This window comes from Colletotrichum higginsianum, chromosome 9 (genome assembly GCF_001672515.1).
Source record: "Colletotrichum higginsianum IMI 349063 chromosome 9, whole genome shotgun sequence".
In the NCBI taxonomy this organism is placed as follows: domain Eukaryota; kingdom Fungi; phylum Ascomycota; class Sordariomycetes; order Glomerellales; family Glomerellaceae; genus Colletotrichum; species Colletotrichum higginsianum.
Window position 1 is genome coordinate 3,388,002 of NC_030961.1, and position 23,711 is coordinate 3,411,712.

Genomic DNA, 23,711 nt, shown 5'->3' on the forward strand with positions numbered 1-23,711 from the left:
TCTATCATATTCATAAAGCTATTTCTGAAACCCTCTTCTTGAACAAGACCTTGGCCCGGGCATCAGCCTGGTGCTGTGAGCCTATCACCATTGTGTCTTGCGGTCTCTGCCCAGGCAGCTTCCAATCGTATTCCATGAGCAAATAGACAAGAGCAATCTTAACCTCGTTTGCAGCCAGGAACCTTCCCGGACATGCGTGGTCGCCGTAGCCGAATCCCAAGTGATGAGGGCTTGTGGTGACAAGCTGCCAATTCTTTTCTTCGCCCGGCTTCGATCGCATCTCTAGAAACCGACGGGGGTTGAAGATACCTGGCTGGGGATAAACCTTCTCGTCATGGTAACATCCCAGCGTTACAATCGAAAAGGCTCCTTTGGGGATGGTGGAACCATCCGACAGTTGCACGTCGGCTTCGGAGACGCGACCCATCGCACCTGTTCAGAAACGTTTGTTAAGTCCTCAATGTAGATCAACCGCAACTGGGATCTGTTCTCCCTCAGATGCAACTTACCTATCCCTCTCGTGTGCATTCTCTGGGACTCTTTGAGTGTGCTATCCAGCAGTTTCATCTCATACAGACTCGTCTTGCTGAAGACTGTGTTACCCTGCGACTGAGCAACGGTTTCTGGTCCGAGAACCCTGACTATTTCTTCACGCAACTCATCGACCAAGTGAGGTCCGGCTGCAACGATGTCGAATAGCGCGCCTGTGAGCAGCTCGGTTGTGGTATGTATTGCGACGATGCTGAGACCCAGCTGAGCGTCGGCCACGTTCCATCTTCCCGTGATGCCGGCTTTGTCAAATGCCTCCAGCAGCCACTACAAGAAGCATGTAAGAAAGAGTTCCAACAGTAACTTTGCCAATAGTTCGAGCTGTTATCAGGAAAGGAGAAGAAGAAATCGGACAACTAGGCAAGGAACAATTCCGAAAGGGAGGTATAACATACGTCAATCGTGTCTGCCCGAGGTGAGCTTTTGCAACTTTCCCCAGACGCATGCTGTCTATCATGCCTGGAATGACCCTTGATGACTGGCTCTAATATCCGGCGAGCATCCGAAACAGTCTTCCTGAGCCTGCGGCATTCCGGCAGAAACCAGCTGACAGCCCACCGGACAAGCGGGTGCCAGCCGCGCAACGCATAGGCGGCGACGAAGCCGTCGACGGCGTACGCGGTGGACACTTTGAGCCACTCCTGGTTCCTGCACAGCTGAGTTCCGACGAAGAGTCGCGCGGAGAGACGGGCGACCAGGTTCTGCCCGATGGGCTTGAAGGCGGCTTCTTGCCAGTCTGCGGTGGCGGGCGGGGTTGGCATTCTCAGCTCGGCAAATGGAATACAATTCTGCAGGGTTCAACATGCGACAGAAGCTTACCTGTTGGGACTCCAAGTTGTTCTTTGAGAGCGATAGAAGTTTCTTCTGCGATTTCGTCCGTCAAGTGGTCTAGGTACTGCCGTGAGCTCTTTGTCTAGCCGTATGCTTTGAGAAGCAGCTCGTATCAGCCTGGTAACGACTTACTGAGTGAGGGTGTAATTCTAAGACGCGTGACATTTTGAAGAATGTTGCTCTCGTGGCTAGCAGCCTTGATAGGTTCAAACCCCCGATATGCAGTGAAAAGTTCCTATGGATGGGCTCGTTAGTCCCCAGCTCGTCGCACTACAGTAGCCGCAGGTGTTGTCATCGACAAAACCGGCGACGCCTAGCTCAACGGATAAAAACACAACCTTCTCCAGAGCTTTTGTGAAGCTGAGCGCCTTGATGTTCTTGAGCTCATTGGCATACTCGGGTGGGAAACAGATCTTCGTCACGGTATCCGTGACTACTTGGAAAGGTTTCCGGGTCTTGGGGTACAGACAGAGGCACAGAATGTTTGTTAGATCGACCGGGACAGCATCGTGAAGTTTGGGGTGACCAAATTCACTCACCTCAGACCCCTCATTGACAATTTGCTTCCCTCGAGTACGGTATTCGCGGACCGCGTTCCGATACCGGAACCATCCCCAGGACTTGTCGTCGAGGCCGACGGCAGGGAAACCGGGATAGAGTAGCGGCCCGCGAAGGAAGTGGTAGACTCCGAAAAGCAACGTCAGGAGGACGGCAAACGACCCTACAAGCTGGCAATGTCCCAATGTCTTGGCGAGAAGGAGACAATCAACTGACACTGACTCCATCGTGATGGGCAAGAGAACAGAGACTTGGGTAGCCACTTCAGCCAATATCCGGTGGAATTCTGTTTGATGTAACTAGACAGGCCTGCTATTTACGAAGTAATATGGGTAGTGAAGCTTTCAATCAATTATTGAGTGATGTAGGAACCAATGATGACGAACCAGAGGAAGACGTGACTCAGGACAGTACGGTACATAGTAGGTCTCCATCAACCCACGAGAACCATGTACGGGGGGGGGGGGGGGGGGGGTGTGGCCGTACGTCCCGGTGTTCACGGCCAGAAAAAGTATCCGGTTCGTCCGTGTCCGTTTTGGAGTCGTTTGGCCCCTCCGCTCTCCAGATGTTTTGTCAACGGTCCCGCTCACCTTTTTGAATCAGTTTGTTGGACCCCCATATTCTCTTGAGAAATGAAAAAGCAAAGTGCGCAATTATTGTGATAGCCTGTCACTTCATTCTAAGCCACGAACAGATATCGTTTAAAGCAAACGACGCTTACGAATGATCTAGATGGCTAGGCCTTGATCTCTAGCCCGCGGAGTGCGTCTTCGCTCCGCCAGCTGCGGAGGATCGTCATGTAATCCGCAACCCCTCTCCCCCACAACGCCCCCCTTGCCTTGCGCTGCAGAAGTTCCCTCTTTTGCTTGGCGAAAGCTTCTTGCTCCTCTGGCGTAATCATGTAGTTGGGCGTGCAACCCGCCATTGCAGACAGCTTGGCCGCGTTCCGCGCAACAGCGTCGGCCCAATCTTCCTCCGCCTCGCTCGTCGGCTCTACCACGACGTCGTACTTGCCATACTTTGAACCAGCCTGTCCCTCAGTGTCTGGTTGTTCCTGGAGACGCTTCCGCGCTGCCGCCGTGACGATGTATGCAAAGTGCTGCCCGAGCTGGTCCCGCTGATACGTCCCGTTGGGAGCAGCGCCCATCTGGTTCGGGCCCGGGAACAGAAAGTTGGGAAAGTCTCTGCTGATGAGGCCGTGGAGAGTGCTCTGTCCCTGGGGCCGCGCCCATTTTACGTCCATGTCGAGACCGTCGCGGCCGTACACTTTGATCCTGCTCCTCTCGGCGGGACTCCGGGACGTCGGCGGCCGGAAGCCGGTGGCGAAGATGAGCACGTCGACGCCGTACTCGTTTCCGTCGACCGCCACGCTTCCGGGGTTGATCTTTTCGATGCCCCTGGCGCCGGTTGGGACGAGCGTGACGTTGCTCTGGTTGAAGACGGCGAGGTAGTCGTCGTTGAAGCAGGGCCGCTTGCACCACGAAGGATACCAGGGCTTAAGGGCCTCTGCCGTGTCCCGGTCTTTGACGATGTCGTCGATCCTTGACCGCCGAGATTCCTGCTGTGGCAGATCCAGCTTTTCGAGGGTGGCGACGTAGCTAGCCACTTCTTCCCGAGACCTGCTGTCCAAGTCGGCCGGGTTCCCGATCAAGGCGCTGTATGAAGGCAGCTTTGTCCATTCGTCTTTGACCAGGTCGACGGCGGGCTTCGCCGGATCGTTGGCCAAGAGGGCGTTGAAGTTCTCTGCCCTGTCCGTCTGCCACCCTCGATGTGTGGCGACTTCGTTTTGCCAGATGTCTGGATCGGTCTGCCTGTTGTTCCTGGGGCCAACGGCGCTCGGCGTGCGTTGAAACACGTACAGCTGCTTTGCCCAGCGAGCAAGAAATGGAACTGCCTGGACAGCCGTGGCACCGGTGCCTACGATGCCCACCCGTTTGTCCGCCAGGGAAGTGAGATTGGGTTCTGCCTCCGACCCTCCGGTGACGCCGTAGTCCCAACGACTGGTGTGGAAGGCCGAGCCCTGGAAGGAGTCGAGTCCCGGGATATTGGGCAGTTTGGGATAATGTCCGATGCCGTATGCCGTCAGGACGAATTTGGATCGGACGGATATCGATGTGTTTTGCCTCTCAATGTGTAACTTGGCTTCCCATTCGGAGCTGGCATCGTCCCAAGTCAAAGCATCGACACGAGTGCCGAATTGGGCCTTGTCTTGGAAGCCAAAGTGTACCGCAATGCGCTCAGCGTGCGCTCTCAGCTCCGGGCCGAAGGAGTACTTGTGCTTGGGCATGTACTCCGTGTCCTCGAGAAGCGGCATGTAGATGTAGCTCTCGACATCGCATTGAAGTCCCGGGTAGCGGTTCCAGTACCATGTGCCGCCGAACCCCATGGCGGTATCGACTAGTCGGATGTCATCCGGGTCCACGCCAGCTTTGATGAGGTTGGCGGCGAAGAGGATTCCCCCGTATCCTGCGCCGACGATGAGAAAGGCGCAAGAGTCTCCATCCTCCAGAGCGGCTTTGCGATCGACTCTCGCGGTACCAGCCGGGGCACTAACACCGCTGGACGCGTCTGGCGAGCCTTTGGTTGTCGCCCAGGGATCAGCTTGAAAGTGCTTGAGCCTTTCCGAAGCGGCGAGGTCAATCACGTATTGCTGCAATCCTTCAGGGTGATGCCGCTTGTCCCGTTCTTCACCGTACTTCTGTCGAATAGCGTCTAAACTCATGTTGCTGTCTTGATGTCTTGCTGAGATTTGTCACTGAGGTCTTTCTTTTAGCCTGCGATGAGTGATAATAGTCTGTTGAATTCAAAGAACCTGGATCACAGGCTAGTTCTCCGTACGTGTCATGTCTCCCACGACCGAGTTTGCCATTGATCGCCCTGCTTCTCAAAAGTCCAAATTCCAAAAAGCAATATTCACATTGTCCCTCATCTACGAAGGCCCCATAGTTGCGGCTAGTCATGCCACACGGCGAGTTTCTAACAGGCGTTCCACACGTTGAGCTGCCAAGCCCCGTGGGAGTGTGTATAAAATAGGGCCATTGGTGGATAATTCACGAATCAACCTTGATGACTGTGGACTCCGCCGGACTTTGTCAAGTTGTCATGATGGGTTACGAGCCCGGCTTTCCTGAACCCTGTGCTGTGCTTAAATGGTTTAAAGGTGTAGGTGTAGGTGTGTAGGCAAAGAGAAGAGAGCTTGAGTCAGGCAGTGAATACGAAAGCGAGGGTTCAAAACAGGCAGGTAGTCACCTAGATTCTGGAGAGATGTACCTGATCACAAGGTTTTAGTAAGAGCTGCAGACGCTTGATTAATTATCACGCAAATGGAGATGGGTGGGTTGAACTTATGTCAACTGTTGTACAACCCCACTCCGACAATACCACGACGGCGGAGGTTTGGAACGCATGACTCTCCGATCGCCCAGGGCAGGCCGGTCCCATGTTTTGTCCGGCCGTGCCGCCATCCTTGGTCTCGGCCGGCTGTCGAGGAACCGTTCCATCGACTGGTTCACCCATGTCGCAAGATACGTCCGGAAACCAAGGGACTCGCCCGTATCTGGAGAGGGTTATCCACGCATCCAAGTCAGCCGCCAGACTTCCAAAGGCCCTTTTCGACGCCCCTCTCCCCGTGGATCCCCCAACTGATCGCAGATGAGAGGCTGTTTTTAGCAACAACAGACGAGACGAACCTAGGCGAAAGGGCGATGACCCCGGCCTGATGACACCCGAAACTGAGAAAGAGGAGCTCGGGGAGGGCATCCAACCCTCGGTTTCCGCGTGCCCCAGACAGATACCACCTGCGATGTCTTTCCCGAGCCTAAACGCTTGATGTTACCGCCGGATATGGAGCCGGTCGATCTTTTCCACGCCGACTTGGTATGACCATGTAGCCATTTGCGTACCGATTTCCTTCGTATCACGTTCACATGTACTCGGGTTTCTGTGATCGTTGTCTCCAACGAGCTGGACATCAGTGAATATCGAGCCTTTGACCCTGCCTGGTCATCAGGACCTGTCTCGTAGAGTTTCCTTTTCTTCCCATTCTCATAGTAGCATTGGATTGAGAGTACCTTTACTCATTTCCCACTCTTCCGTGGACTGGTCGATTGCTCTCCGCCCATCATCATCACTGAACATACCGCCACTCTTTTGTCCGATCTTGCGTGTTGGCACCAACTGAGTCGAACATGTCGTTGACACTTTGGACGGCGTTTGCTCTTTTCGTAAGCCTTCCTACGAAACGACTCCGGGTCGATCCGTAATAACCCTCTGGTCTTTTTCGTCTGATTTACTAACACAAAATTCAGTTATGCTACCGCGTCTACCGGATCTTTTACAACCTTTACCTGCATCCTCTGGCCAAGGTTCCCGGGCCGAAGCTGTACGCCATCTCCTGGCTGCCGCGACTGTGGCACCAACAGATCCGCGGCACGCACTGGAAGAACCTCGTGGCGCTGCACGACAAGTATGGGCGCATCGTCCGGACGGGGCCCGACGAGGTCTCCAACGCCTCGGCCAAAGCCTGGGACGACATCTGCGGCAGCAAGACCTTCGTGCGCGACCTGAACTTCCTGCGCGTCACGCAGCTCGACGAGCGCCACAGCTTCATCTCGCCCGTCAAGACGGAGCACAACACGGTGCGGCGCCTCCTGCAACCGGCCTTCACCGACCGCTCCCTGCTGCGGCACGAGAAGATCCTCGGGGAGTGGACGGAGAAGCTGAGGGCCAACATCGCCGGCGAGCACGGCAGCCCCGTCGACGTGGCGCAGAAGCTGGTCTGGATGACCTTTGACACCATGGGCGTCCTAAGCTTCGGCGAGTCCTTCGGGTGCCTCGACAAGAACCGCCAGCACCCGTACCTCAAGGCCATCGAGCTGGGCGCGCCCTTCCTGTCCCTGCTGCAGATCATCCTGCGGTACGAGGCTACGCGCGGGCTGTACGCCATGTTCCTCAAACTGCCGTGGATGCGGTTCTGGAACAGCCTCCGGGCGACGGCGGAGGCCAAGGCGGCCAAGTGGGTTGAGAACGCCGACGACAGCAGGGGGGACGTCATGAGCGTCATCTGGAAGGCGATGCAGGACCAGAAGACGCCCATCTCGCAGCGGCAGGCCGACGACCTGGCCTCGATCCTCTGCCTGGCGGGCGCCGAGTCGACGCCGGTTCTCATGTCCGGCATGGTGTGGTGGATTCTCAGCACGCCGCACGCCCACGCCCGGCTCCGGGAGGAGATCCGGACCGCCATCCGGCAGGCGTCCGACATCACGGTGCCCAACGTCTCCCGGCTGCCGTACCTCGACGCCTGCATCATGGAGAGCCTGCGGCAGCACACGCCCTTCTCCGTCGCGATCCCGCGCATCGTGCCCGAGGGCGGCGCCGTGGTCGACGGGTATTTCCTGCCCGCGGGGACCGTCTGCGGCGTCCCGCACTGGGCGAGCGCGCATTTGACGTCTCACTTCGCGGACCCGGACATTTTCGTCCCCGAACGGTGGCTTCCGGACCCGGATCCGCGCTACGCCGGGGACAAGAGGGACACGTTCAAGCCGTTTGCCAAGGGCAGCCTGGACTGCATAGGAAAGCGGTACGTTGAAGTCACGAAAAGACTTTTCAGTGCCTCAAGTCTAGAATCCCCGCTTGCTGACAACAACAATCATGTACTAGGCTGGTCTATCACGAAGTTCGCATGGTCATGGCGACGCTTTTCTGGCATTTCGACATGGAACTGTGCCCAGAGTCCCGCGACTGGGTGGCTGGCGCGAACGCCACGGTGAGAATGATGAGAGAGAAGGGGGCCTTGTTCATCAGGGCAAACCCTGCCAGTGTTGGAGAAGTCGTTGAGTCGTGATACCAAGCGTGTTCATACGTCCCACAAGAGCATCATTAGGCAGCGTTGAAATTTAGACATGAAGCGTTTTGATAGACCCTAGAGCGTCTTCGGGGAGGGCAAACAAGTGTTGTGTGATCCGGGGTTTTTTCAGTGCAATACGAAGTGCCTCCGGTTGAGGACTGTTTGTAACCAAACCCAATTCCAGGATAAACGGGCTGCGATCTTTGTAACCTGGGCTTGATCAGATCGTACAGGCATAACAAAGCTCTACGGTGTCAAGAGTAGAAACAAACTCGTAGAACATTCAAAATGGGTTGGACTGCTGCAAAACAATAATCGAGTCTGGGCAATGGCACCCGGCCTTCCGTGGCAACTCACCTGGCCCAATAAACACGCCCATGTTGGAGCACACATTAGCCTGCGAGACGAGTCATTGACGATGTTCCGTGAGTAGCGCCATGTCATGCGATGCATCGGCATATCTCACGGACTCTCGCAGTTCACGTAACATCCGAGTTCTCCCACGGCGTCTTGCGTTTGAGGGTCTGGTCCCGTGTGCTTGGAACTGGTGGTGTATATCTCAAAACAGGGGAATCTAACAGAGCGGCTATACGTCTATACCCATGAACCCCACCGAGTGGATATTATTAACACTTATCCCTGGCTCCAGAGCGGATCGCCTCGGGTATGCTGGTGTCCTTGTCTCAACCCGCAGTCCTAAAGTTCCCAGGCAGGGAATGCCCGGCCATCCGAACAGGAATTGCCGTCCGAACAGGAAACAAGTGAAAGTTGCCGTGCGATCCACCATTGTACAGCGATTCATACCCCCATTGCAGGGGTTCAAAGGTGTCCGTTCGTCTTGGAACGCGGGTGGTGTGTACATAGGCGGTGAAACCGAAAACGAACAGTCCTTGACTTCCACTTTCACTTATATGGCTGTCACCTGTGTGTGAGAGGAACCGCTTTGAGAGAGAGAGAGAGACAGAGAGAAGGAGACAGAGCGCCCAGATCATCACATATCACAACCCTCCGATATCCATCTTCACGTTCCACCACGCAGTACTGTCTCCCTCTTGGCTCTACTTCTGTGCAATCCCCTCCGATGTTGTCTGAAGAAGAGCTTTACCCCTACTCCGTACCCGTTGATCGGGAAACGGTGGTGAGGTCCGGAGCCCTGACCACCTTACCAGTCCGCATTTACAAGCACGACGACTTGGCGGACGCCGGCGCAATATGTCTCACGGGTGACTGGGGACGCATCATGAGGGACGGGCAAGACAAGAAGTCCAACGGCTCTCCTTGCGTCGTGGGAAACTGGGGTAGCTTCATATGGCCAGAAAGCATCCCAGACCGAATGGGGTTGCTATGCTATCTCCTGGATGTTGGCTGCTTCCATGATGGTATGTATATTTAGTTACTGACTGCGTCCGGGCCGAGTGCTGACCTCTACTGCCAGACGCATGCGAGGAAATGACCATTGCGGCTGCACATGCAGAGCACCTCGACCTTGACGCCGCCATGGACGTCGAGGACAACAGGTCACTGAGCAACGACTCGAGGTCTGCAAAGACAAAAGAGCTCGTCTCGATGGCCATCCTCGAATGTGTCAAGGTCGACCGCGTGGGCGCGCTCCGGATGCTGGAAGCATACCGCAAGAAGTGGCTGGCCATCATGGAAACATACAACACAGAGGAGATTGACAACCTCGATGACTACTTTTTCTCTCGTGCGAACAACGGTGGGATGGGGTAAGTCGCCCTTTTCCAGAGCAGACTCCGCCGCAAGGCACAGGACCACAATGCTGATGACTGGGATTGCTGATCGTCGGCAGTGCATACTACGCCATGCTCGAGTTCTCTCTAGGGATCGTCGTGACCGACGAGGAGTACGAGATGATGGCGGCGCCCATCAAGCACGTCGAGCGCTGCATGCTCCTCACCAACGACTACTGGAGCTGGCCGCGCGAGAGAGAACAGGCCAAGACGCAGGAGGCCGGCAAGGTGTTCAACACGGTCTGGTTCCTGATGAAGCAGGAAAGGTGCTCCGAGGCCGAGGCGAAGCTCAAGGTCGCCGACATGGTCGCCGCCGAGGAGGCCAGGTGGGTCGAGGCCAAGCGGAAGATATACCAGGAGCACCCGGACCTGCGCGCCGACCTGGTCAAGTTCCTCGAGAACCTGCACACGGCGCTGGCCGGCAACGACTACTGGAGCTCGCAGTGCTACCGTCACAACGACTGGGCTCACGTCCCGGAGCAGCCGTCGGAGAACCATCCCAAGGTGCACGAACTGGCCGCTCTAGGCAGAGCTGTGATGCCGGCTGAATGTTCGGGATCTGGCCTGTCGAATGCTCCCAAGAGTGAAGAGCTCGGAGGGGTTATTGCGGAATCAGACTTGGACTTCGAGGCCAACGCGGCCTCGCTACTTTCTTTCCTCGATAAAGCCTCTCCGCAAGACCAACAAGTCGAAGTCGAAGTAGGATCATCCGCCTCCGCCTCGGAGGCCAACACACAAAGCACCGCCGAGTTATCCGCCACCCTGCGGTCGAATTCCGTGTCTTCCGCCGGATCAGCATCGACTTCCGACGAGACGAAAGCACGTGTTTCCGACACGGACATCATCTCAGCCCCCATCCAGTATGTGCAGAGCCTGCCTTCCAAGGGCTTCCGGACGACGTTGATCGACTGTCTGAACCGGTGGCTCGAGGTGCCCCAGCAGGAGATGGAGTGCATCAAAAAGGTCATCAACAGCCTGCACGACTCCTCGCTGATCCTGGACGACATCGAGGACGGCGCCAAGCTCCGCCGCGGGTTCCCCGCGACGCACGTCGTGTACGGCACCAGCCAGGCGATCAACAGCGCGACCTTCCTCTACGTGCAGGCCGTCGAGGCCATCCACGAGCTGGAGAACAAGGAGATGATGGACGTCCTTCTGGGGCATCTCAAGCAGCTGTTCTGCGGCCAGTCGCTCGACCTCTACTGGACCTTCAACCGGAGGTGTCCGACCGAGGACGAGTACCTCGACATGATCGGCCAAAAGACGGGCGCCCTGCTCTCCATGGTCTCGGACCTCATGGTCGCCGCCAGCCCGCGATACAGGAAAAACAGCCCGGGCCAGCAGCCCCTCGCGCTCACGGCCTTCTCGCGCTTCTCGCGGCTGTCCGGGCTGTACTACCAGGTCCGCGACGACTACATGAACATCGTGTCGGCGGACTACGCCGGGAAGAAGGGGTACGCCGAGGACCTGGACGAGCAGAAGTTCTCGTACATGCTCGTGCACATGGCGCGGCGGGCGCCCGAGATGATGGACCAGGTCGAGGGCATGTTCAGGGCGATGAGGCGCGGCGACGCCGACCCGCTGGAGTCGAAGCGGTACATCGTCTCGCTGCTGCACAGGTCCGGATCGTTGGAGGCGACCCGCGAGCTGTTGCTGGAGTGGCAGCGGGGCATCAACGAGGAGATCGAGAGGCTCGAGGGCGACTTTGGAGCGCCGAACCCGACGTTGAGGCTGCTGATGGAGAGCCTCAGGATCGACGTGTAGGACCGCTGATGTCCTTTTCGGTTTTTTCTCTTTTGAAACAGGTTTTGACAACAGACATGGCCATGATTTAGAATGGTTATAGGATACAGATTTAGCCAGAGGTTACGCAGTTTTATGAAGGAGTTAATTAATTCTTATGTGGCCGTGTACGAGTCATCCCGGCCCCATGTCTCGCTGAAAGCTCGCCGTCGAGAAAAGTGCTTGTTGTTGTGGTAGGTTCATGACCCCTGAACGATGTAACGTGTTATTCATCACTTTTGTCGACTTGAGTGACGTTGATGTTGCAGCAAAGCCTCGGCCTTCATTTACTGACGAAACCGTTTGCACACTTCCCAAAGGACCGCACGAAAACCCATCAAGCCGTGTTTCTCCATCTTCCTCATCAGTCGCAAGCAGCAGAGCAATCCTTCTTTTCGGGGTTGTACTTCGAGTGGCATACGCATTTGACTTTCTGAACAGGACGGCAATAGCCAGAGACGGAACCCCGGCTCGGGTCGTTCTCATCCCCGTTTTCAAAGGAGACTTTGAAGTACTGGCGGAAGGACTCCGGCATGCGGTTAATGTGAAAGGTGCCGTAGCCCTTACGCAGGCCGTCGTTGCAGTATTCGGCTGGCTCGTATCGCTGCCAGTTATCCCACTGGCCGCAGTCTACCCCGTAATGCTTGTTCACTGGAGAGGAAGGGTTGGTTAATCGTCAAGACCCAGGATCTGCGTGTATGGCCCCAAAGGACCATATCGGGCGCTTGTTTACTCACGGGCTCTGTCGACCAAGACCCAGGGGTCCACGTGGTCGTTGAAGCAGAATTCGAGTTCACACTGCACCCGCACGCAGGAAGTGGCCAGGGTCGGCGTGGCGACGAAGAGGGCCGTGAGGAAGGCTGTGGCGGAGTAGCGCATCTTGGATGATGGAAACGAGAGTGACAACAAGTGACACGGTTAAAACGAATGTGATGTGTGGTTGTCAAGTGAGCGCTTGAGTTACTGGAATGGTGTTCTACATCGTCTTTGCAACATTGGGGCCAATGGACTGGCCATATAAGATTAATCCATCCACCCAGCCCAGCTCCAACTTCTGTGGACTGAAAAAAGAAATTTGACATATCCTGTCATTGATCCATTGTTTTGATGGTTTCGATGTCTTCTGGACTACTTGGGAACCGTTCCTGACGATCTGTATCCCCTCGGGTGCCAATAGACCTCCGAAAAGCACCTGTGAGGGGAAGCCAATAGGGCTTTTCGGAGGTCTATTGGCACCCGAGGGGACGATCTGTGAGATTAGGTTTCCAATTCAGTTGGAAGTGTTGGCTTGTGCGTGATAATGATGTATTTACGGACGAACCGCAGACCAAGTGAAATCTATAGTTTCGACTGACCCGTCAAGCATCATCCTAGAGACGGACGTCGCCGAGGCATTTTAGATTGTGTGCAGCCCGCAAACCAACACAGAGATGGGAGATGAAGCAGAAAACTTAGCGTAGTAGGTTAAGACGGAAGGCCAGCTTTGCTTCGTCTTCTTTGACGCTGAATTCTGTGGAGAGGCACTGGTATGGAAATGAATTTTAACCAAGTGCCGCAGGACACACGACGAGAACTCTTGACAGGAAAGCTCCCTCTCATTTTCGGTCACTGGCTTTCCTGGCGGATCACTGGCAGTGCATAGTGTGCAGCTCGTGTGGCAGAGTACATAAGGGAGACGGTTATTTTAGTGAATTAGATCCGGCTTTGAACTGGCAAGTTATCGGGCGTAACCATGTTCAATTGTCTACATAGAGGCCAAGAAGACAGCCAAACAACGCCTTTCAAGTTCATAGCAGGCCGAGTTGATGAAAGGCCATCTTCCGGCTTATCATAGTTCCCCAGCGACTTCTCCTTCAACCCTCCTCCATCCACGAACAGCTCAAGCGTGGTGACTGGAGACTAACCACTCTACAGCCCAGAGACAACTCGGCCTGCGTTTACTCCGAGTCGGGCAGCGGGGAAGGCAGCGGGACGGGGGGAACTTCCGGCTCTTCCGAACCAGGCAGCGGGGACGGCAACGGTACGGGGGGGACTTCGGGTTCCTCCGACTCAGGCAGCGGGGACGGCAGCGGAACGGGAGGAACTTCGGGTTCCTCCGAGTCGGGCAGCGGGGAGGGCAACGGGACGGGAGGAATAACGGGGCCAATCGTGACGATCTGGTCCACCTCGGCGTCGGAGACCTCGGGGTAGCTCTCTAGGGCGGCGATATCGTGGATATAGGTCTGGACGACGAGGATGTTGAAGAGGGGGAACTTGCTGACGACGACGATGCTGTCCTGCGCGAGCTTGGCGCTGAAGCTTTCGATGTCGGTGGTCTGCGGATGCGTGGAGTTAGCACCGGTCTTCATGCCTCTATGCAAGCAGGAGGGCGGGAGGAGAAAGATGGGAGTCGTTTCATTCGAGGAGACTCACGGGGTTCAAGACGAGGATGTACTTGGCGGCGAGGGCACTGGCGATGCAGGAGAAGGCGGTGAGGATGTTGGTGAAGCGCATTGTGAGAGGTGTTTTTGGGGGAGCTGTAGAGAAGAAACTTGGGAGTAGTTGTCGAGTGATGGATGATCTGGATGATTTGCGTAGCTGAGAAGGCTGATGTTGGTCTTCTTGTTGGTGAGATGGTTTGGTTGATGGCGGGCAAGGTTCCACGGCCACACGTTGCCTTTTTATACCTGACGATGCCTCTCTCTCGTGACATGAGAGATGAACCGTGTAGAACGTCACATCCGTCACCAGCAAGGTTTTTTCGTTGCGCCATCCGGGTGATCCCCAGAAGGCATCGTGGCAAGCCGAAGAAGAATGCTGGGTGCTCCGTCACGAATATGCCAAGATGCCTTCTCCAAGACAACATTAACCCGGATCAAGTGCAGGCCCAAGTTCGTATTTCCCGCAGGCCAAACTCCTTCTATTCGGATTAAACTCGAATCGGACAGGCAGAGGCAGAGGCAGTCATACCAGCGAGGCTCCTGTCTCCTCGCGGGCCTTGGCTTTCGCACGTATACGGGTGATCGACGGCGGTGGTCCCCCGTTGCGGACATCTCCCCAAGACCTTTTTCTCCCTTTCGTTGTCTCCCCAAGACTTTGCTCGCATTCCGGAAAGAGGTTGAACATTATTCATCGGTTACGAAATTTCCTACCGAAAGCAACCCGCTGACAAAAACAAAATAGGGCCGGCTCCGCCTCCAACCCCCCTTTCCCCCTTTTGCTCGAACCCTTTGCCAGAATAGACACGCTTTTCGTCACACTCGTCATTGCGTCAACGGGCTCTAGTCTTCCCTCATCGGCTCGGCACGTCAAGCCACCATTTGCCCGAAGGATTACCAGCCTCCGGCATCATCGGGACGGATATCCGCGTGTGGTTCACAAACGAGTCAAGACGCCTTTTCCGTGTCTTTGTTTCTCTCCTGTCGTCTCCTCTCCTCTCGTCTCTCAAGAGAGGCGCACCTCGCGTCCCGTCTTGGCGCTCTCCCTGACGGCGTCGATGATGCGCAGCACGTCCCGCGCCTCGCTCGCCGGCACGGGAACGTCCTCCTCGCGGCCCGTCTCGACCGCCTTGGCGAACGCCTCGAAGAGCTTGAGGTACGTCTTGGGCTCGACCGTCAGCTTGGTGCGCTCCTCGACCTCGCCGCCCTCCCTGACGAGGAGCAGCCTGCCGCCGTTGATGGGGTCCTCGACGCCGAAGCCGGGCTCGTTGGGCTTCCGGCCGGCCTTGAGGTGGTCCTCCTGCGGGTCGAGCGCCGTCTTGTGGAACGAGGCCTTGGTGCCGCGCACCCAGAAGCGCGGCTGGTGCGTCTCGACGCTCATGACGCCGATGCGCACGCTGACGAGGAGGCCGTCCTTGTAGGCCAGCTGCGCGTGCACGCTGTCCGGGTCCTCGGCGTCGAAGCGGCCGTCGCGCTGGCTGACGAGCTTGCCGTAGACCGTCTCGGGCATGCCAAAGAGGTGGTAGGCCTGGTCGAGCAGGTGGGAGCCCAGGTCGAAGAGGGCGCCGCCGCCCTCGGCCATGCCCAGCTCGCCCTTCCACGACGTCGGGCGCTCGGGGCGGTAGCGGTCGAAGTGGGTGTCGAACTCATAGACGCGGCCGAAGACGCCGTCGGCCACCATCTTCTTGACCGTCAGGAAGTCGCTGTCCCAGCGGCGGTTCTGGTAGACGCAGATGAGGCGCTTGTTGTCCCTGGCGATCCGGATGAGCTCTTCGGCCTCGGCGACGGTGGGCACGAAGGGCTTCTCGACCAGCACGTGCTTGCCGGCCTGGAGCGCCTGCTTGGTGAAGCTGAAGTGGGTGTTGGGCGGCGTGAGGATGTTGATGACGTCGACCTCGGGGTCCTGGAGCATGGGCTCCAGCGAGGTGTGGTGCTTCAGCTCGGGGTAGTCATTGGGCGCCGACGACGAGGCCGTGGGCTTGCGCTGGACGATGCTGTGCAGCTTGAACTGGGGGGTGAGGTTGATGAAGGGAATGTGGAAGACCTTGGCGGACAATCTGTGGTAGGGGATGTCAGCACGGAGAAGTGGTTCGCTGAGTGCGTGTTCTGCTGAAGTATGTTGGGTGTCACTGCTGAAATGAGGCTATTCCAGAAGCATATAACCGGGGGAGGGGGGTTGTTTCTGAGCAAGGACGCCATGATCATATGGACTCACCCATATCCGATGATTCCAACGTTGTACGTCTTGGATGCCATCTTGTCTCGTGTGTGTGTCTATTACTCTCACTGATGAATGAACCGGGAGAAACTGAAGTCTGACTACTTCCCACAACGACGGTCCGACAATGGCAGAGGCACTCACGCCTTTATAGATTGTCTTCCACAGTCGCGTCACCTTTAGTTCGTCCTGCTGCTGCATGAAGCGTCGTGAGGGGCAATCGTGGAGGGAACTGGTGGAACTGGTGGAACTGGTGGTGGAGTGACGGGCCAAGTTTACCGCATTGCGTCACTAGGGATAAACTCGGCGTTTTTCTCAATGGACGACGGAGAAAATCGCCCCATTTCCTCGTCGTTTTTCCCCAATCGACTCACAGACCCGTGGGGGGGAACGCTAACGACGCCGAGCTTGACACATGCTGGGATTACGAAGCATGAAGAACTGTTAGAATTGCCTGAATAGGTCACCTTGGACTCTGCCTCGGTGGGACCGGCTCTCACCGACTTCGGTGTATCACGTGCCGTCTACTTTCATGACGATAGAATGGCCGAGTATTCATAGTCCCTTTCGACCATACACTATGTGCTCAACTTCACCTACATAGGTAGGATAGTCTTGGAAATAGATATGAGAAACACATCCTACAAAATGTGATGAACCAACTATATGAGAGTAATTCCAAGTTTGTAAGTATGAACACAGTTTTTCCACCGAGCCATCGAATCACGACCGGGATAGAGTGAGTGGCCGATACAGCCTGAAGGAAGCAACTCAACTGGCTCGCCTTCGTTTCTCTTTCGGATGGTCATTCTCAGCAACGACCCCGCGGGGGTAGAGTGGCCTGATTATTCATATTGACACCACACCTCACACATTCAAAAATTCAATGATTGTTCCAAGGACAGAAATAATGAACAAAAAAGACACCCCCTCCCCCCATCGGAAATTACTAGACCTTGATAAGTAGTTACTCGGACGAGTAAGATGAGGGGAAATTTAGGCGGACCATGGCAGTTTTCGTTTTCATCCACGCAAGAGACTGACAGAGAGATGATCACAGACGCTGATGTTTGTGATATATAGCATATGCGGACGAAACGGCGTCAAGCAAAGATCGAATATGTAGAAATATGTTGATGGTTGATATGGAGCAGTTCGAGTCTTCTTCTCTTGCTTTCACCGGCATGGCTTATCGATATTATTCCCCGCCCATTATCAACCGCGTCTGAGGACACCTTTCTCCCCCCCTTCCCTTTCCCTCGTCCCTTTGCCATCGGAGTACTCTTCTCACTCTTGAAGAATCGAGTACACGAGTAGTAAACAGCGCAGCTGATTACTCAATTTCCCTGCTGTTCACATAAACAAAAAGAATTCGGAGACTTAAGATAGCCCGTGTGATTTCAATTATTCCATTCAGTTGCGCAACATACCTGCCGTAGACTCGGGGTGATTACAATACTCAACGTGATGCATAAATGACTCTGTATGCCGACTTTTTCAGTCATACAAACCTTAGGTCTACCCTGAAATATGCGGCGTGGTACACCTAGGCGCCGTTGGCAAGTGCCGTTTGGATGAATCGCTTTAGAGTTGGCCACACGGAGCTCGGAATGGCCTCTAGACACAAAGTTTGAAGAGAAGCATACCCGCCACTATATATCGATCAATCTATAAATCAAAGTAGTGTGCCATGCGCCGTAGAATCATGTTCCCAATACGGAAGCTATTTGCGCGCTTCTAGTAACTAGCCGCGCAAGTGGCAGCATCGCGAGTGAAGAAGATCCCACCAGGATCTACTGGCGTTTCAAATGAAGAAGCAAGGTGAACGCCGTGAGTTTCTTCATTTGTAACGTGTTGTACGAGGAATTGACATCTGCCGGGCGTTCGAAAGCACGACTGAGTGGGCTTGATGGCCTGTAGAGGACATCCACCCATCGACTCGAACCCCCGACACTCGTGTTTCAGCTGTCGATTGTTACTCTAAATAAAAGTGGTTGAGGTTACTTCTTGAAAAATGATGGCATCTAGGTTCTGTGATGGTCGTCCTCGTTTGGAGGCTGACGCGAAAATGATAACAAGCAAGCACTGATCCACAGAGGGTAAAATGCCCAACGCTAGTGCCAGAAAGCTCAGCGAAAGTAGTTTCTCATGTTGAGTTTCGCATACTATTTTTAATTGTGCGAATAAAGTGTGGCCTCGTAGGGCGAGAGCTTTGTTAGACATCCGACGGCTCGTTCACTCACATCACGGTGGAAAGCCTGACTGATCCTGGCATGTGAAGTCACGTTTTCGGGAACCACCTTCTTTTATTTCTTGATTACATGAGCACAGTCGCCGCCTATCTGTAGACTGTTTCATCCCAAGGCGAGAGGAACGCTGGTGATTTGAGGCGGAAGGCTCTGGCCGAAATGGTGGTGTTCTCGGGGCCGGGCACAAGGCGGAGAAAACAGCAGCATGTTTCAAGGTCTGTAAGCCAAACGGAGTGGTGTTCCTAACATTGGGACCACGGTCTATGAAAGACTCGAGTCCGAAGATTCAACTTCGGGGGTACTTCATCGTCACTTACTACATCAGCCATGATTCAATCGCCCAAGACCGTTTCCTCAATTCAGCGCCCGCTGACCGTTGAGATTGCGTGCCAGCGGGCCTCGTTGTTCTCCCCCCTCGGCTCTCCAATGCTTGCTTGCTTGCTATTTTCCGAGGAGATATCTCAACGGCCGCATCTGTCTCCTTTCTGTGTGGAGATGGACCGGGAACTGAAGTGAAGCTTCATCTCAAGATTCGGGAGGCTAGAACGAAGTGACACGACATTCACAGACGAAACCTTGCGTCCAGCTGCCGTGCTGGGTGAGGAAAGGGGAGAAATTCCAGCCCGGAGAGAAGTCCTTGGAAGAGGTTGACGTGTTCCGCTCTCGTTTCCAAAAAGAAAAGTGTAACATCCATAGCCAAGCCACGGAGACCCAGATCCAAGTCCTCAATCTCATCCGGGCCACATGACAGTGCAGCAAATTCCACCCCTTCCGACTAACGGAGTGTGGTTGGAATTTGCCACTTTCCCAATAGCCGACGATCTTGCGAGTAATCCAGTGATGTTCTAGAGCATGGCCAGCCACTCTCGTCGGCTCCGAGATGCATGGTCACTGTCAGCAGCTTCTGAGGAGCGGAGTGATGTCGGATGGAACTTTCAGCACGGTGCTACCGGAAGCAGGGATGGCCATCTCGGCCAATTCGCGGCAGTCTCGGAAACGGGAGGTGTCGTGGAACGACGTCGAATCTGAACGTTGTCGTTCCTTTGGGGTTGATCGTTGATGCGTTCGGTTTCCGAGTCTCTGTGGTGGCTACAGGCCAGGTTGCAATGGTTGTGGACTGTCACCCAGAATCAACCTCAGCTACAGATTGTTTTTTTAGGCATATCGCCATACATGGTCCAATAAAGCTCAAGGTGCCAGAGACTGTTCACTGACGAGAAGAAAGAAGACACTTTCGCCCTTCCCTCCCCCCCCCCCTGGACGCGGGTGCCGGTGCGTCAGTCATCGGACGACCCGAAAGAGGCGTATCGCAAGTCGGGCTCCATCGGATACGTCTTCGAGGGCTCAGGATGGGTGGGCAGAAGTCTATTGGACTTACTTGCCTTCCGTTCTCGGGAAAGAAAAGCAATGGCACATGCGTCCGTTCTTCGCAGCCAACGACCGGCGTTGTAAGGCAGTCGGCACAAGGGTCATCCGAAAGCGATGCCGCCGGCGGGTTAAGCCTGTTGGGCTGTGCATTGATCGCAAGCTTTTTAGCATCCTGCATCCAGACAACTCTCGCGGGCCATTTTCTCTTTTTTTTTCTTTTTCTGCGTAAAAATAGGGAATCGAGATTTCAGCCGAGGCAAATGCTAGACCGTTCGGATATCAAGGCAACTCTTGTTTTTTTTTTTACTTTACCCTGTCTGTGTCGGAACACATCAGCCGAAAGGCAGGGCGAGGGAGGGTCCATCGCAACGCGCCGTCTCGAGATCTCATCTCGATGTCCATCTTGGTATCCACCTCGAGAGCCATCCAGGCTTCTGGAGGTTGACCGAATGCCCGGAGAAGGTGGCGGAAAGATCGGTGGAAACGCGTCCCGTTGCCGCTGAGGGGTGTTGTTCTAGCTGCCGGCAGAAACAATCGCGGTTTCCCCTGCAAATAGGAGCGTTTATCCCGCTCGGTCTGCAACGTCGTCCCATCCTACCGGCCTCGAAGCTGAATGAACCGTACGACGGGCGTGGAAGTGGGTTTTCCCCAGAAGGATCAGCATGAGCTGGACCCTCTTTGACGGGCATAGGCACAGTCTATCTGCCCCGAGCTATGGTGTTCCCATGTTGCCGGGGGGGAAGGTGAGGAAAGATGAGGTATCTAGAGGACCGAGGTTGGATCATCACCCCATTCTCGTCGCGCAACGGCAACTCGCGATATATTCAGATGATTCTTAACCCGCCTGCCCCCTTCACCGACTCACGAGCCACAGTGAACACAGGCCGAACTCCGGGCACTCTCTCAGCTGCCCGAAAAGCGGCCGGGAATAACGCGGGAGTCAGGCAGAGTCCAACCGTTCGTTCATGGCGTCTCAGAGAGCTTGTGCGTCCTGCGGGAGTGACACGTCCGCACCCAACTCTACATTGTATCGCATCGTGCTCGGACAATTGTAGGTTGTGGGAAGAAAAAAAGAAAAAAAAAGGGGGGGGGGGGGGGAAACACCCATTGGAAGAGGGCCAATCACGGGCTTCTCGACTCTGTTCTTCTTTCGTCCTCGAGCAAGGTTCCCTCCCCCAGAGCGTGCGAGTTTACCGTCCAGAGAGGACAGAAAACAGGCTGGGAAGAGGCGCTCGAGTCATCCCGATCCGCGGGATGCCGAGCTGGACTACCTGAACAAGTAGAGTCCCGTCCCTTCGAGACATAGTTTAGGCTGGAACGATTTGGAACGGGGATGGAACATGCAACCTCTCGAGCTCTTCTCCCTCGCTCAAAGTTGGGCCGGCGCATGTCGAGTGAGAACCTACATCACACACACACACACACACACATATGCACACATAACCCAGCTCGAACTCTAAAAGCGAAAAAAAAAAAATCTTAACCATGATCAGCTGTTTACCATAGCGCCTGGAGCACGACAGCTACCAACAGGGCACGCTCACGGGCGGGGAGCTGGCCGCTCTGGACAAGCAGGATGTCGGGGAGGCTTGGCGGAGTTGGCGCTCAACTCAACTAAGCTCTTGGCCTCTTGCTGAGTCGTTCCTTGCGGCTCTTGACTCGGAATTCTTCCTCCATTTGGGTTGGCGGTGGTACACCATATCTGATCTTGGCGTTTGGGAAAGCGTCAGCTTCGCCTTGTTCGCATTTGCTACTACACGGGAAGACTGATGGGAAAGTTGGGGAGGCGAATTTCCGCGCAGCGTGTGTAAACCCATCCCTCTCTTGACGGATAGTCCTTGTTTTGGCCTGTTTACTTCAACCCCTGGGCCCTTCCCACCCTCGTCTTTGAACAAACACACAAGTATACGCGAGATCTTTGCTCTTCGCTGTGTTGTATTACGTGTTTACCGTTCCCGCGGAAAACATTTCGATATAACTACCTACTTCCACGCCAGCCCTCGCACCTTGCCCCCCCGCCCCCTCCCCTCCCCTTCCCCACCCGCTTATCACGTTTCGTTTGCCTCCATGACATCGACACGCAGCCGCGTAACCTGGCCGATCACTTCAGAATAGCGGAGATGAACGAGTCGCCAGACCACTACGATTCGGATAACTCGCCCTACTCGATCCGTCCGCTGCCGCCGGTGCTCCGCAATGGCCTCGCCGCGGTGGCCGCCATGGGGTTCATCTCCTTCTTCACGAGCCTCGGCCTGCTCGCGTTCCTCACGTACAAGCTGATATCGTGGAGCAACGGGCCACCGACGCCCAAGAAGGCGGACCCCATCGCCAAGGTCGAGTCGCCAAGGCCGACGGACACGGCGTTCGTCATCCCGACCAACTGGGCCGCCGCCGCCGACGCCGCCGACGCCGAGGCCGAGAAGGCGGCCAAGAAGGGTTGGTTGCGGAGGGCGATCGACGAGCCGCCCAACCAGTTCCTCGTGCTGATCTTCAACCTGCTTCTGGCCGACATCCAGCAGGCGTTGGCGTTCCTGCTCAACGTCGAGTGGCTGACGAGGAACGCCATCGAGGTCGGCACGGGCACTTGCTGGACGCAGGGCTGGTTCGTATCGACGGGCGACCTGGCCTCGTCCGTCTTCATCACGGGCATCGCCATCCACACCTACATGTCCATCGTCTCGAACAAGAAGATCCCGACCTGGGCCTTCCACACGGCCATCGTCATGATGTGGGCCTTTGTGTACGGCACGGGCATCCTTGGTGTCATCGTTACGGAAAACGGGAGGAAAGAGGGAGGTCTCTACGTCAGAGCCGGTGCCTGGGTGAGTTTCTTTCATGGGCGTGTAAGGTGGTTGTTGTTGTTGTGGTGGTGGTGGTGGTGCCGGACTAACACGGTCTCTCTAGTGCTGGATCAACTCCAAGTACCAGGACATCCGCCTGACTCTCCATTACCTGTGGATCTTCATCTCCCTGATTCTCACAACCATGATTTATTTGGCAGTATTCTTCCATTTACAGAGAGTAGCAAGAAAAAGCGGCGGTGTCGTCCCTTGCTGTGGCAACCCCGTCATACCTGAAATACGGCCATCGAGCTGTGGCGGGAGCAGCTCATCAAGCTGTAGTAGCGGATCGTCGTTGAGGAACACAACACGGAGTCCTTGCGGCAGCCAGAAGTCCAGGATATGGCGTCCCATTTGCGTGTCAACGATATTGAGGCACCTCCCCGGCCTACCGGACTACGCCCGCCAACACACGTTTCTCCTGTACCCCCTGGTCTACGTTGTCTGCACCACACCTCTGGCGGCCGGCCGCCTCGCATCTATGGCCGGCCATGAAGTCTCGCTGGCCTACTTCTGCTTCGCAGGGGCCATGATCGCCTGCAACGGCTGGATGGACGTCGCCCTCTACTCCTCGACACGGCGGTCCATCGTCTTCTCTTCCGAAGGGCCGCCCACCCAGGACGTCGGCCTGGAAACCTTCACCTTCATGTGCAGCACGCCCCCCAGGTTTGGCAACACGACGACCGTCGTGGGCGGGGTAGACCCCAAGGGGAAACAGAGCACTTGCAACAAGAAGTGGTGCGGCAAGCTCGCGAGGAAGGGCCCCCAGTCGGGCGGCCTCAAGGGGCTCAAGGTCGAGTGCATCGAGAGCACCGAGAGCACGGACAGCATGAAAGGGTTCGGCATGGGGCAGGGGTCTGTCATGGGCATGGCGATCCAGTGCGAGACCACGACGAGCGTCTCGGTCGAGGTCAACACGCTGGCGACGCCGCCGACGAGACCGGAGCTCGCCGCCGCCGGCAGGAAACTGAGCAACGCGAGCAGCTTCACCGTCGACTCTACCAAGTCGTCGAGTTTCATTACGGAATGATGCTTGTTTCCCCCTCCATCTATTTACCTTTTTTCTTTATTCCTCGCTGGCTCATTAGAGTTGCAGACAAAGGAGGGTTTGGGGAGCATCAAGGAGTTGGGGTCCATCTCGATTTTAGATTTTCTATAAGAACGGCAGAGCCGGCCACGGCGGCCTGGCCTGACAGCAGCAGCAGCAGCAGCTCGTCACCGAGCTATACTGTAAGATATACCCCCGATACGAGGCAGCTGCTCGGTTTTGTAGGGAAGCACTGGGTTGTCGTTGTTGTTGTTG

General features: G+C 55.7%; 8 protein-coding genes across 8 annotated transcripts; 3 read left to right on the plus strand and 5 right to left on the minus strand.

Moving 5' to 3' along the window:
• Nucleotides 1-10: 10 nt before the first annotated feature.
• CH63R_13228 (P450 monooxygenase) lies at nt 11-2,165 on the minus strand (the record flags this gene model as incomplete). The annotated part of the gene is given in 6 exon segments (XM_018308202.1): nt 11-432; nt 510-816; nt 945-1,311; nt 1,369-1,507; nt 1,513-1,615; nt 1,716-2,165. Coding segments are annotated over 6 exon segments (1,788 nt in total).
• Nucleotides 2,166-2,674: 509 nt separating this feature from the next.
• Nucleotides 2,675-4,660, minus strand: CH63R_13229 (Monooxygenase; the record flags this gene model as incomplete). Its single annotated transcript, XM_018308203.1, has 1 exon — nt 2,675-4,660. One exon carries the CDS (start codon nt 4,658-4,660, stop codon nt 2,675-2,677), a length of 1,986 nt encoding a protein of 661 aa, XP_018152620.1.
• Nucleotides 4,661-6,125: 1,465 nt separating this feature from the next.
• On the plus strand, nt 6,126-7,780 carry CH63R_13230 (Trichothecene C-15 hydroxylase; the record flags this gene model as incomplete). Its single annotated transcript, XM_018308204.1, has 3 exons — nt 6,126-6,161; nt 6,246-7,516; nt 7,597-7,780. 3 exons carry the CDS (start codon nt 6,126-6,128, stop codon nt 7,778-7,780), a joined length of 1,491 nt encoding a protein of 496 aa, XP_018152621.1.
• A 1,084-nt stretch (nt 7,781-8,864) lies between these two features.
• On the plus strand, nt 8,865-11,298 carry CH63R_13231 (Geranylgeranyl pyrophosphate synthase; the record flags this gene model as incomplete). Its single annotated transcript, XM_018308205.1, has 3 exons — nt 8,865-9,162; nt 9,219-9,510; nt 9,594-11,298. The coding sequence occupies 3 exons, from the start codon at nt 8,865-8,867 to the stop codon at nt 11,296-11,298; spliced, it is 2,295 nt and encodes a 764-aa protein (XP_018152622.1).
• Nucleotides 11,299-11,680: 382 nt separating this feature from the next.
• Nucleotides 11,681-12,195, minus strand: CH63R_13232 (uncharacterized protein; the record flags this gene model as incomplete). The annotated part of the gene is made up of 2 exons (XM_018308206.1): nt 11,681-11,967; nt 12,054-12,195. The coding sequence occupies 2 exons, from the start codon at nt 12,193-12,195 to the stop codon at nt 11,681-11,683; spliced, it is 429 nt and encodes a 142-aa protein (XP_018152623.1).
• A 1,058-nt stretch (nt 12,196-13,253) lies between these two features.
• On the minus strand, nt 13,254-13,809 carry CH63R_13233 (uncharacterized protein; the record flags this gene model as incomplete). The annotated part of the gene is made up of 2 exons (XM_018308207.1): nt 13,254-13,631; nt 13,729-13,809. 2 exons carry the CDS (start codon nt 13,807-13,809, stop codon nt 13,254-13,256), a joined length of 459 nt encoding a protein of 152 aa, XP_018152624.1.
• A 930-nt stretch (nt 13,810-14,739) lies between these two features.
• Nucleotides 14,740-15,989, minus strand: CH63R_13234 (Oxidoreductase; the record flags this gene model as incomplete). Its single annotated transcript, XM_018308208.1, has 2 exons — nt 14,740-15,790; nt 15,949-15,989. 2 exons carry the CDS (start codon nt 15,987-15,989, stop codon nt 14,740-14,742), a joined length of 1,092 nt encoding a protein of 363 aa, XP_018152625.1.
• Nucleotides 15,990-21,688: 5,699 nt separating this feature from the next.
• CH63R_13235 (Integral membrane protein) lies at nt 21,689-23,438 on the plus strand (the record flags this gene model as incomplete). The annotated part of the gene is made up of 2 exons (XM_018308209.1): nt 21,689-22,390; nt 22,473-23,438. The coding sequence occupies 2 exons, from the start codon at nt 21,689-21,691 to the stop codon at nt 23,436-23,438; spliced, it is 1,668 nt and encodes a 555-aa protein (XP_018152626.1).
• Between the last annotated feature and the right edge of the window lie 273 nt (nt 23,439-23,711).